At 44.6% G+C, this 13,103-nt stretch overlaps 2 protein-coding genes across 2 annotated transcripts; one reads left to right on the top strand and one right to left on the bottom strand.

The window, feature by feature from the left end:
• The first annotated feature begins 5,244 nt into the window (after positions 1–5,244).
• On the top strand, positions 5,245–10,569 carry LOC132403248 (late histone H2A.2.2). The gene is made up of 2 exons (XM_059986675.1): positions 5,245–6,290; positions 9,780–10,569. The coding sequence occupies exon 1, from the start codon at positions 5,252–5,254 to the stop codon at positions 5,639–5,641; it is 390 nt and encodes a 129-aa protein (XP_059842658.1). The 5' UTR covers positions 5,245–5,251; the 3' UTR covers positions 5,642–6,290; positions 9,780–10,569.
• Positions 10,570–12,526: 1,957 nt separating this feature from the next.
• On the bottom strand, positions 12,527–12,841 carry LOC132403255 (uncharacterized). Its single transcript, XM_059986683.1, has one exon. It carries the CDS (start codon positions 12,839–12,841, stop codon positions 12,527–12,529), a length of 315 nt encoding a protein of 104 aa, XP_059842666.1.
• Between the last annotated feature and the right edge of the window lie 262 nt (positions 12,842–13,103).

Here is a 13,103-nt window from a genome sequence, read left to right as displayed (position 1 = left end):
GGAAAGGGATTCACTCAGTCATCCGCTCCTACATACACACAAGTGAGTTCATACAGGAGAGAGGCCGTTCACCTGTTCCATTTGTGGGAATGGACTCACCCAGTTGTGCAACCTGCGGACACATCAGTCACTTCACACTGGTGAGAAACCGTTCTCCTGCTCTGAATGTGGGAAGAGATTCACTTGGTCATCCGCCCTTGTGGTGCACTACCGAATTCACACTGGGGATAAAGTTTAAATAAGCTTCTTTCTGGATGTTTAACCATCACAGTTACTGAATCCAGATGCTAGTTCAAAAGTGACTGTTGCTGTTGAACTTGGCAATTATTGCTGCTGCTCATCACACCCAGTTCTGCACCCTGGTCACTGGGCATGGGAGGAGTTTCTTCTGCCAAAGTTCACATTTACTGGGATTGGAGTTTCATATTCTGCATCTGTGACTAATAAGTCAGTTCTATTTTAAACTTTGTCTTAGTATGGTGACACACAGCTGGGTTGTTAGAATACACCACTGTCTTCTAAACTCGCAGCCTCAGTCCAGTTGGTCGCGGCCAGTGTTTCTGTTCCACAACAATCCTTTTAAATCCATCCCTCCTGTTCGCCTCTCACCCTCCCTGTGGTGATGGGTTCCAAACAGTCACCACTCTGTGGGTGTAGGGGTTTCCCTTGAATTTCCTGCACGACTTTCTGCAGACTGACAAAGAAGATGAGCTGACTGCAGCTGTTGCCTGGATTGGGGAGCATGCCTCATGAGAATAGGTTGAGTGAATTCAGCCTTTTCTTCTTGGAGCGACAGAGGATGAGAGGCGACCTGATAGATGTGTATAAGATGTTGAGAGGCTTTGATTGTGTGGCTAGTCAGAGGCTTTTTCCGGGGGCTGACATGGCTAGCACCAGAAGGCACAGATTTAAGGAGCACAGTAGTAGGTACAGAGGAGATGTCAGGAGTAGGTGTTTTTATGCAGAGAGTAGTGAGAGCGTAGAATGGGCTGCTGGCGACGGTGGTGGAGGTGGATACGATAGGGTCTTTTAAGAGTCTGCTGGAGAGGCACATGGAGCTTAGAAATATAGAGGGCAATGGGTAACCCTAGGTAATTTCTAAGGTAAGGACATGTTCGGCACAGCATTGTGGGCCAAAGGGCCTGTATTGTACTGTAGGTTTTCTATGTTTCTATGTTCTTCATCCCTCAAGTCTCTGGGCTGAGGAAGAACGACACAGGTAGATAACCTCCTCCTTCCCAAATCTACTTAACATTATGGGTCACTTTCACTGCTGCCAAAGAGCTGTGCGTCACACAGCTGGGTTATTAGAATACGGCAGTGTCTTCCAAAATCTGTAAGTAGATAGCGGAACCTTTATTTTGATGTTGAATGGAGCAGGGTCAGAAAGCAGAGATGAGTCAGCACAGGGCAGAGTCTGAGGCTCTGGACTGTGGTAGGAGTAAGAGCAAATGATGAAACAGAGAGGGTGGGACAATGAACGACAGAGTAGCAATATTTGGAAGAAGGAAAACAGTAGGTTGCCTTCGACTGTTGACACACACAATGTTTATTAACATTAAGTATATAGCTTGTGGGGGCTCGTGCAAAAATTTACTACTGAGTTCTCATAAGAATATTAACTGGATTGGTGCCATTTGGCAGGGAGAGGCAATGCTTGTAAACACATTGAATGGCACTGTTCTTACCAGAAATCTCTGAGCTTCAGAATGTCCTATCACTGTGAATCGAGTGTGCAGGAGCTGAAAGTTGTGCCAAAAGTTAGCACTGTGTTCAGAGGACAAAAGACTCTGGGAATTGGTGTGCTGGACCTCCAAGGCACAGCAGAGATCCTGCTCTTGAAATCTAAGGATTTGCAATTTGGACAAAATATATAGTTCCAAGTTTACGTAGCACTAAGAATTTACAATGTAACTTTCAGATAAGTAGATCATGTGATTTTTCTACCAATTGAAGTGGAATATTGAGATCATGACCAATGTTGAGAACCACCTGATGTCCATACCTTGGTAGATAATAGGAATAGTCGAGACTGAGGCTTGAAAGAAAGAACTGGGTCCAACATCCAGTGAATTAAAAAGTCAGTAAGAGCTGAACGAGAAAACGACAAGCTCCTTGTGTCACTTGGTTCTTTAGCAAATCACCTCTGTTGAATGTCATCTGATTTGGGATCCTTCTGCTAAGTGAGACCGTTGTTTCTTCTGTCTGCGTGTACCATGATAACAAACACCTCTGTCTAGGGTAACAAGTGACCTTTAGCATTCACACCACAGAAGTTCCACATGTCACCATCCTCCAATGAGAAAGTCTAATCACCTCCCCTTGACATTCATTGCCATTGCTGAGTTCACCACCGTCAATCACCCCAGAGTCACAGTGATCAGAAAGTCTCCAGGAGCAGCCGTGTAAATACCGTGAGCTCCAAGCAGGGCAGTGAGGCACATCCAGAGCTACTAAGCTATAGCAATGGATGGAGACCAACTGAGTCAAATACGTGACCAGCAGCATCGTCCCATTATGATACAGACAGGTAGAATTTGATGCTGAGTCCAGATATCTGACTGTGACCAGATAGACGTTGAGAATTTGTTCTCATAACTTATGTGGAACCTCAAAGTAACAGGGTGATGCGGGAGATCACCTTGGAGACTAAAACTATCTCATCTGAAATGTTGTCCTTCACCCATTCACATCCTTCGTAAACATTTTAAAGGAATTGAATTGAGTGTATTACTTACGTCCTTCATATACTCAAGGAGTAAAAGTCTTTAGGTTACATCTAAATGTGCAATGTGCAATTTATAGTAATTTATAATAAATAGTATGTACAACAGGACAATCAATATAACATAGAAATACAGCTGTATCAGAGTGAATTAATCAGTCTGATGGCCTGCTGGAAGAAGCTGTCCCGAAGCCTGTTGGTCCTGGCTTTTATGCTGCGGTACTGTTTCCTGGATGGCAGCAGCTGGAACAGTTTGTGGTTGGGGTGACTCGCGTCCCCAGTGATCCTTCAGGCCCTTATTAGAGATCTGTCTTTGTAAATGTCTTGAATAGTGGGACGTCCACACCTACAGATGTATTGGGCTGTCTGCACCACTCTCTGCAGATAGAAATAGCAAAGTATGTCAAGTCAAGTCAAGTCAACTTTTATTGTCATTTCGACCATAACTGCTGGTACAGTGCATAGTAAAAATGAGACAACATTTTTCAGGACCATGGTGTTACATGACACAGTACAAAAACTAGACTGAACTATGTAATAATTAAAAAAACACAGAGAAAGCTACACTAGACTACAGACCTACACTGGACTGCATAAAGTGCACAAAAACAGTGCAGGCATTACAATAAATAATAAACAGGAGTAGGGCAAGGTGTCAGTCCAGGCTTCGGGCATTGAGGAGTCTGATAGCTTGGGGGCAGAAACTGTTACATAGTCTGGTCGTGAGAGCCCGAATGCTTCGGAGCCTTTTCCCAGATGGCAGGAGGGAGAAGAGGTTGTATGAGGGGTGCATGGGGTCCTTCATGATGCTGTTTTCTTTGCGGATGCAACATGTAGTGTAAATGTCCGTGATGGCGGGAAGAGAGACCCCGATGATCTTCTCAGCTGACCTCACTATCCGCTGCAGGGTCTTGCGATCCGAGATGATGCAATTTCCGAACCAGGCAGTGATGCATCTGCTCAGGATGCTCTCAGTACAACCCCTGTAGAATGTGATGAGGATGGGGGGGTGGGAGATGGACTTTCCTCAGCCTTCGCAAAAAGTAGAGACGCTGCTGGGCTTTCTTTGCTATGGAGCTGGTGTTGAGGGACCAGGTGAGATTCTCCGTCAGGTGAACACAAAGAAATTTGGTACTCTTTACAATTTCTACCAAGGAGCCATCGATGTTCAGCGGGGAGTGGTTGCTCCGTGCCCTCCTGAAGTCAACAACCATCTCTTTTGTTTTGTTCGCATTAAGAGACAGGTTGTTGGCTCTGCACCAGAATATTTGAAATGTTGTGGAGGGAAGTTTGTGGGGGTTTCTATGTTATCTGATCTGACAAAGGCATTAGGAAGTTTATAGCAAGGAAAATTTAGTTGAGTGTGGAAAGGAATCAGCCGTTCATCCAACCTACAGACACCAGAAAGTTCACAGTGAGGAAAATGTCATTAACCTGCTCGGTGTGTGGGAAGGGATGAAATTCAGTCTTCCAACTACAGTGACACCAGCGAGTTTGCACTGAGGAGAGGCCAGTACGAGGGATGGGACAAACTCTGTCATCCAGCTTAAAGATACATCAGGGAGCTCATGCCACAGTGAGACAGTACACCTGTTCTGACCGTGGGAGGAGATTTATTCAGTTGTCCAACCTGAACACACATAAAATTCACACCAGGGGAGGTCATTCACCTGCTCCATGTGTGAGACGGAATTCATTGAGTCACCTGAGCTATTGACACATCAGGGAGTTCACACCAGGAAGAAGCTGTTCACCTGCTCGGACTGTGGGAAAAGATTCACTCAGTTATCTCACTTTATGAGGGAGTGCAGTGAGTCCACGTTCACGGGGAGATTTCTCATTGCTCTCTTCTGGTCTATTGTTTAATTTCATTTTTTTCTTTGCTGGGCCCAGGCTCAAAAACATATCAAAGCAGTATAGACTAGGCCTGCGAGCCAGGAATGGGCCAGTGATTGGCCGATTTAAGCACCAGGCCAGACTGAAAAGGTCAGTCAGTCAGAGCCAGGGTGAGGGAGGTGTTCAGCTTGCTGCCTGGTGAGGTTTACTTATCTCTGCGCTGAACTGAGGTCTGTAACTAACAGGCTCCTGGATCAGTAGGACTGAGTTTATGGGTCTGAACTCACTTTAGTTCTGAGTATTATTTGTTTATTGTATGCGCAATTTGTTCCTTTTTTTTGTTTATTGGGTGTTTGTCAATCTTCTTTTTAAACGAGTTCCATTGGGTGTCTTTGTCTTGTGCTTGCCTCTTAAGGCTGTATATAGTATACATACTTTGATAGTAAATATACTTTGAAGCTTGTTCAAATTTCATGTTATTTTGGGGAGTGACAGTTATTTTTCGCGCTTTTCTTGCTGCGGTCTGATCATTGGAGAATGAGACAGTTCGCTGATTGGGTGATTGGGTGATTCTCCAATCGGAGAAAGCATTGCCCCACCAATCGTAAGTGTCCTTCCGCAGTCATCTAGAAGCTATAAAATTGGTGAATACGGAATCATTTCCTCATTCTTTGTGAAAGATCGGCTAAAATGAGTGGACGAGGAAAAACCGGAAAGGCCAAGAGCAAGCCCAAGTCTCGCTCGTCCCGGGCCGGACTGCAGTTCCCGGTGGGCCGTGTTCACAGGCTCCTGAGAAAGGGTAACTATGCTGAGCGGGTGGGTGCCGGAGCCCCGGTCTATCTGGCCGCTGTGCTCGAGTATCTGACGGCTGAAATCCTCGAGTTGGCCGGTAACGCGGCCCGGGACAACAAGAAGACCCGCATCATCCCCAGACACCTGCAGCTGGCCGTCCGCAACGACGAGGAGCTCAACAAGCTGCTGGGAGGGGTGACCATCGCTCAGGGCGGGGTGCTGCCCAATATCCAGGCCGTGTTGTTGCCCAAGAAAAGCGGCGCGCCCGCCAACCCCAAGGGCAAGTAAAGAGACAAAGCGACAATTTAGAAACCCAAAGGCTCTTTTCAGAGCCACTCAGATTGTCTGTGGAAGGGCTGAGCACCGGCTGTGGTGGGTCCGGGGGATTTCCGATCCGGGTGTCTGTCGTAGACAACAAGCAGCTTAAACTCCTGGTCTAAACCGCTTTTTCTCCTAAAAAGAAACATTATTTATCTGCGCATTATTCTCCCTGAACCCGAACTCCCTCCCTTTCCTGAATCGCCTCACTTTACAGAAAATTATTTTTTCGCGTGACGTCACCACTTCCTGGATGACTGCCAATTGGCGCTTGATTGACAGTAAACCGCCTGATCTCATTGAGTGAAAAAGCCCAATCAAAGAGTGGCAATTCACCTATCCGCAACGTCCTACGCGCCAAAACTAACTGTCTGTCCACCAAAACCATGGAAGTCCACTAAGAGGAAAATAATTTTATAAGAACAATCCAAGAGTAATTACAGGTGTGTGAAAATAGGAGCCAATCCATTAATAACATTGACTGTGTGGATTTAGTTAAAAAAAATTATCCTCGTGCAAGTACCCACAAAGAAGCGCAATAGAATCCATGAAAAACCAAAAAATCTGCCTCAGTGGATTGGAATGGGTTTCAGGACAGCTACAAGACACCTAACTGCAGGTAATAAGCAACTTTCAAATCAATTACACCGCATTGCAGCAGCAAAAATCTGCTTCACAAGAATAAGCTCTTGGTGTAAAGTTGTGCGTGCATGCCTGAAGATCAAACCAGCTGATACGGGAAGAGTTAGTCTTCGTGTCAGCGGAACGGGTGGCGAGATTGAACCGAATAGATGGACAAGTAAGCTGTCATCAACATAAATTACAATTATTTCCAAGCAGAAAATCTTCGAGAAATGGCTTGTTATGTTTCACAGTATAAAATTGCGCGTTGCATACGGCTTTCTTGCTCCCTTCTTGGAAGCTTTAACCAATTCAGGCAATACTCTGTCGGTCTCAGACCCAGAAACTGGTGGAACCGGCTCGGAGTTTGGATTAAATAGGCAGTGCTCCTGCCCTATGCTAACATAGGATCCAAGAAAGCTGGGGTTGTCATTAATTAGTATGTTAATTTCATCCAATGTTGGGCATATTAAGGGACCAATCACAGTGCCTGGCTGTGGCCCATCACAATCCGCCCAGGACCTGTAACTCTGGCAGGGCGGTGAAGGTGTAGGAAGCTGACGTTGAGAATCATTGTTTTTCTTGTAACAGGAGGCTGTAGATCACAGATCTGACCATGTTATTTATAACCGGGGTGTGCAACTGATCAAACGCTAATCCACGAGCAGGATTTCTGAATTTAGGAGGATGTGAGCCGATGGATGGTATGGGTCAGTACAGGTATTGTCCTGTGTGGGCTGCATGGCCTCACTCTGCGAGACATTCCTGCAAATGGCTTTATTCTTTCCGGACGTGAGGGCATCCCCAGTCGTTCTAGAATGCTTTCCAGCCCATTTTAGAGGGCAGAGAAGGGTCAGCGACACTGACGTGCGTCGGGAGTCACACTTAGGCCCGGGATGGACGGCAGATTTCCTCCCCGGAGGCTGTCACTGCTTTCAGCAGGGGCCAGTACTTGCCACACTGGACTAGTTGTTTATTCCAGACTGTGCTCTTCTGCACTGTTCACTGACTCTGGAAACTTACCCACTAAAGGTTGTGACGTGTTGATGAGGGCAATGTTGTTTACATAGACTTCTGTGAGGACTTTAACATTTCAGGCATGGGAGTTTGGTCCAAACCATTCGAGCCCATGAGATACAAGGTGACGTGGCAAACTGGATTTAAAATCAATTATAGGAGGCAGAGGGAGGTGGTGGAGAGTTGTTCTCACTGGCTTATCAGGTAGAGGAATGGTAGATGGAATTTAATCTTGACAATTCAGAGGGAGGTAGTACATTGGTCTTTATTACAGGAATTGGAAAGTATTGTTAAACAAAGGTGCTAGAAAGTTTGTGAAACCTGTAGAATTTTCTTTTTCTACATAATTATGACCTAAATGTGATCAGATCTTCACGCAAGTCCTAAAACTAGATAGAGAACTCAATTAAATAAATAACACAAAACATTATACTTGTTCATTTATTTATTGAGAAAAAAGATCAAATATTACATGTATTTGTTGGAAAAAGTATGTGAACCTTTATGATCCAAATAATTGATATATAGCATGAAAAGAAGTGGTCCCAACACCAACCCTTGCTGACACCACTAATTGCAGGCAGCCAACTAGAAATGGCCCCCTTTATTCCCATTCTTTGCCTCCTAACAGTCAACTAATTTTCAATCCATGCTGGTATTCTTCCTGTAATACCATGGGCTCTTATCTTGTTCAGCAGCCTCATGTAGCACATTCTCAAATGCCTTTGAAAAATCTTTGTCAGCAACATCCTTTGTCTATCCTGTCTGTTATTTCTTAAAGAATTCCAACAGATTTGTCAGACAAGGCTGCCCCTTAAGGAAACCTTGCTGACTTTGGCCTATTTTATCATGTGCCTACAATACCCTGAAATCTTATCATTAATAATGCGTTCCAACATCTCAACCACTGAAGTAAGCTTAACTGGTCTTTCATTTCCTTTTTTCTGTCTCCTTCCCTTCTGGAAGGGTGGAGTGACATTTACAATTTTCTAAACCTTTGGGTCCATTCCAGAATGTAGTGATTCTTGAAAGATCATTACTAATGCCTCCACAATCGCTTTAGCTATCTCTTTCAGCCTTCCAAGCATCTTTTCCATAGTAATAACAACTACAGTACACTTAATTCTGATCCATGACACTCACTCTCAAATTTCAGGCACACTACTAGTGTCTTCCACAATGAGGATGACGCACAATATTTATTAAGTTCGTCCACCTTTTCTATAACCCCATTACTACCACTCCAGGGTCATTTTCCAGCAGTCCAATATCCACTCTCTCCTCTCTTTTTCTCTAAATATCTGCAAATAAAAAACATTGTATTCTCTTTTATATGATTGGCTAAATGAACCACATTTCATCTTTTCTCTCCTTATTCAGTTGCCTTCAGTTGGTTTTTAAGATCTTCCTACTCTAATTTACTGTAAAATTTGCTATATTATATGCTCTTCTTTGGTTTTATGCTGCCTTTGACGTCACCAGTAGTTGTGCCTTCTAAATTGTTCCCAGAAACTCCAGCCACAGCTGTTGTGCTTTCCTCCCTGCTAGTGTCCCTTTCCTATCAACCTTAGTCAGCTCCTTTCTCATGCCTCTGTAATTCCCTTTACTCCACTATAATACTGATAGGTTTCAATGAGACCCGACCCCACTCAGTCTTCTGAATTCCAGTGAGTACGTGCCCAGACCCATCAAACACTCCTGGTGTGTTAACCTTTTCACTCCCCGGATCATTATGAACCCCTCCAATGCCAACACTTCCTTTCTTTGATCATTATGTTCCATGTCATATGGTGTAGATGATGATCATGTGCTTTCCATGACTACAATTCTTCTTGGTAAATACAGAAGTGGTTTGCCATTGTCTTCTGGGCAGTGTCCTTACAAGACAGGTGACACCAACCATTTTCAATACACTTCAGGGATTGTCTGCCTGGTGTCAGTGATGTGCACCAGCTGCTCATGCGACCATCCACCACCTGCTTCCATGGCTTCTCATGACCTTGACTCAGAGGCAAAGCAAGTGCCCAAGGGTGCCGTGTAAGCTAGTAGAGGGAAGGAGCACCTTACACCTCCATTAGTAGAGGAATATCTCCACCCTGCCAAGCTTTCTTAGTTCTTGGATAAGGGGCCCAAAATTGCACACCATACTCCAAGTCTCTCTGACCAATGCCTTGTATAACATCAGCATTACATACTTGCTTTTTATGTTCTAATCCTCTCAAAATGAATGCTGACATTGCATCTGTCTTCTTTACTCCCAATTCAATCTGCAAAATAACCTTTCAGGAATTGAGCACAAGGACTCTCAAATCCCTTTGCGCCCTAACCACTCATCACAGATAAGCAACACTGGTGCACCTCAAGGATATGCGTTTAGCCCACTGCTCTACGCTCCCTACACCCATAACTGTGTTGCTAGGCACAGCTCGAATGCCATCTATAAAGTTGCTGATGACACAACTATTTTTAGCAAAGGTCAGATGGTGACGAGAAGGCATACAGGAGTGAGATGGATCAGCAGAATGTGTGCTCTTGCATTCAATGTCAATCAGACCAAGGAATGGATTGTGGACTTCAGGAAGGGTAACACATGGGAACACACACCAGTCCTCATTGAAGGATCAGAAGTGGAAAAGGTGAGCAACCTCAAGTTCCTGGGCCCATGATATTGATGCTGTTAAAAAGAAGGTACAACAGTGGCTATATTTCATTAGGAGTCTGAGGAGATTTGGCACTCATAAGTTTCTACGAAAGTACGTGGAGAGCATCCTAACAGGCTGCATCACCGTCTGGTATTGGGGTGGGGGGGGGGGCACTGTACAGAATCAAAATAAATTGCAGGAAGTTGTAAACTCAGTCAGCTCCATCGTGGGCACTGTCCTCCCCAGCATCAAGGACATCTTCAATGAGCTATGCTTCAAAAAGGTGGCATCCATCACTATGGACTCCATCCCCTCTTTTCATTTCTACCATCAGGAGGTGGTACAGAAGCCTGAAGAAATAAACTCAACAATTCGGGAGCAGCCTCTTCCCCTTTGTCGTCAGATTTCTGAATGAACATTGAACCCATGAACCTCACTACCTTTTTTACCCTCTTTTTGTTCTACTTATTTAACTTAATGTATGTAATTTAGTTTTTATTATGTATTGCAATGTACTGCTGCCACATAACAACAAATTTCATGATGTATGCCGGTGATATTAAAACTTAAAAGACTTAAAACTTAAAACTTAAAAGATATTAAAAGACTTTCTCTAAATCCAAGTAAACAACATCTGACACTCCTTTGTCTATGCTGCCTATCATAGTTACTAATGGACTCCCACAGCCTGCCAACCACTGGACTACACTCAATTCTACTCAATGATATTCTCTCATTTCTGGTGGATTTTCCCAATGCACCTGTACATATTGAAATCCATAACCATTGTAACATTGCCCCTTTTTACATGACTTTTCTATCTCTCGTGGTAATTCATACCCCACATCCTGGCAACTGTTCTGAGGCCTGTATATCGTTCTCATCTGAGTCTTTTTAAACCTGCAGTTTTTAAAAAATCTATCCACAAGGATTCTGCTTCTTTTGATCCTATGTCACTTCTCAGGATTTGATTTTAATGGGTTTTTTTAACCAACAGAGCCACCCCACTCCCTCTGCCTGTCATTTTGATATGATGGAAACTCCAATGCCTTTGAATGGAAGAGCCTACAAAATGTGTGCACTACATCATGGACAAAGCAATGGACTCAGTTTCAGGGACACTTCATCTCATGTTCTCAATATTTATTGCTTATTTTCTTACTATTTCTTAATTTTTGTATTTGCAGTTTGTCTTTTGAACACAAGTTTGAAATGTACTTTGAAATGTAACCTTTTGTCAGTTTATTTATTCTGGAAACTTCTGCAACCTCTCCTGAACTCCCTTCACTTTTATTTTATCCTCACTTTTCCAAACAGTGGAACCCACCCCACCACCTTGCCATTTAGTTTAAAGCCTTATCCACAGTGACTCATGGGGATCCTGGTCCCAGCATGGTTCAGGTGGAGCCCGTCCCAGCTCCCTCCTTCCCCAATCCTGGAGCCAATGCCCCACAAATTCAAAATCCACTTCTACACCAGTCTTTGAGGCACATAGTTAGTTGTCTAATCCTACTAACCCTGTACCAATTTGCACTTGGCTGTGGTAACAATCTAGAGTTTACTATCGTCTTGGTTCTATATTTTAATTTCATCCCTAGCTGCTCAGATCACCTCATCAGAACCTTTTTCTTTGTGTGTCCTTCGATGTTGGAATGCCCAATCCTGTACCAATCTTTGAGCTTTCTAATTAACCTTGAGCCCATTTGTATCGTGGTCACGAGGAGCACCATTGTTACAATTAAGGGTCTAGAGATTAAACTCCCATTCTCTTATGGTGAGCACATTAACCCAATCACAGAGCGGCCTCATTCACCAATGAACAGAGAGTAATACCTCAGTTCCCCGGATGGCCCGAAATTGAAAGGCCCGCCGAAAGTTACTTATTCAACCATAGTCTGTAAAAATGTGCATTGACTCATTAATTCGATCAAGATTTATTTTACAGTAACAGCCTAAGTGTTAATTAACTCACCAGTTTGAACGTTTCTGGTCATTTAGCTTCCAAACACCGATCCACAGTTTATATTCGCGGTCGGTCTGTGTATAAATATCATTAGGTTCTGCACAGGTCTCTCTCAAACTGCGGTCTAACTGTTGTTTGCAACGTGAAAAATGTTCTCGGAAAGAATGGGAATTCCATTCCCTGTAGACGGCTGTGTCCTCGTGAACCGATCGTGGACTCGACTGGAAGGTTACATTTATTAAAGGTCATTCTCCATAACAGTAACAAGCAAAGATACTTGGAAACCTTCCCCACAACAACCAACTGTACACGGCAGGGGTATGGGGACAGGGACTCTTTGACAGCGAGACAGTTTCTCTGGTGTTCACGCTGCCGTTAACCCAACGATACAGAACTGCTGATTCTCGGTGTTGACGGGGTCCGGCCATGTTGGAGTCTGCAACGAACAGGGATGTCTTATTGAACAATATTACACAAAACACCCACAGGGGAAGGTCAGAGGGCAATGATGTATCTATAACAAATGGGTAGTGAACAGCAACTAGGAGTTTCCACTGCTGAGTTAATGGCTCTGAAAAGAGCCTTTTGTTGTGCTTGGTGCCGAGGCCAGATTCAGGCGCGCTCCCCACGGATGCGGCGGGCCAGCTGGGTGTCCTTGGGCATGATGGTGACTCGCTTGGCGTGGATGGCGCACAGGTTGGTGTCCTCGAAGAGCCCCACCAGGTAAGCTTCACTGGCCTCCTGCAGGGCCATGACGGCCGAGCTCTGGAAGCGCAGGTCGGTCTTGAAGTCCTGAGCGATTTCCCGCACCAGGCGCTGGAAGGGCAGTTTGCGGATGAGCAGCTCGGTGGATTTCTGGTAGCGCCGGATCTCCCTCAGAGCCACGGTGCCGGGCCGGTAGTGATGTGGCTTCTTCACTCTGACCATGGCATCTAACCTCCCTACTTTTCTGTTGAATTCCCTGGTTAATCTCACAAATCTGTTTGAGTTCCCTGAGATTTGATGAGGGCATCAGAGGCACATCGTGTAGAGATGCATCATTCACAAGGAAAACATCACTGAAGCACAGATTATACCAGATCCCCCATGGAACTACAATCTGGAAGGTGTGATCATATGACAATGCAGGGAGCTTAGGCTTGAAGTTAGGAGAGATGGTCGAAGGTGTTTTTTTTTAAAATCGGACTGG

This window comes from Hypanus sabinus, chromosome 12 (genome assembly GCF_030144855.1).
Source record: "Hypanus sabinus isolate sHypSab1 chromosome 12, sHypSab1.hap1, whole genome shotgun sequence".
NCBI classification, from domain to species: domain Eukaryota; kingdom Metazoa; phylum Chordata; class Chondrichthyes; order Myliobatiformes; family Dasyatidae; genus Hypanus; species Hypanus sabinus.
The sequence above is the reverse complement of the archived record's forward strand: the minus strand, read 5'-3'. Positions and strand labels throughout refer to the sequence as shown.

Bases quoted from the DNA above. Each gene is read 5' to 3' on its own strand.
- LOC132403255 (XM_059986683.1), bottom strand. From the start codon at position 12,841: ATGGTCAGAGTGAAGAAGCCACATCACTACCGGCCCGGCACCGTGGCT.
- LOC132403248 (XM_059986675.1), top strand. From the start codon at position 5,252: ATGAGTGGACGAGGAAAAACCGGAAAGGCCAAGAGCAAGCCCAAGTCT.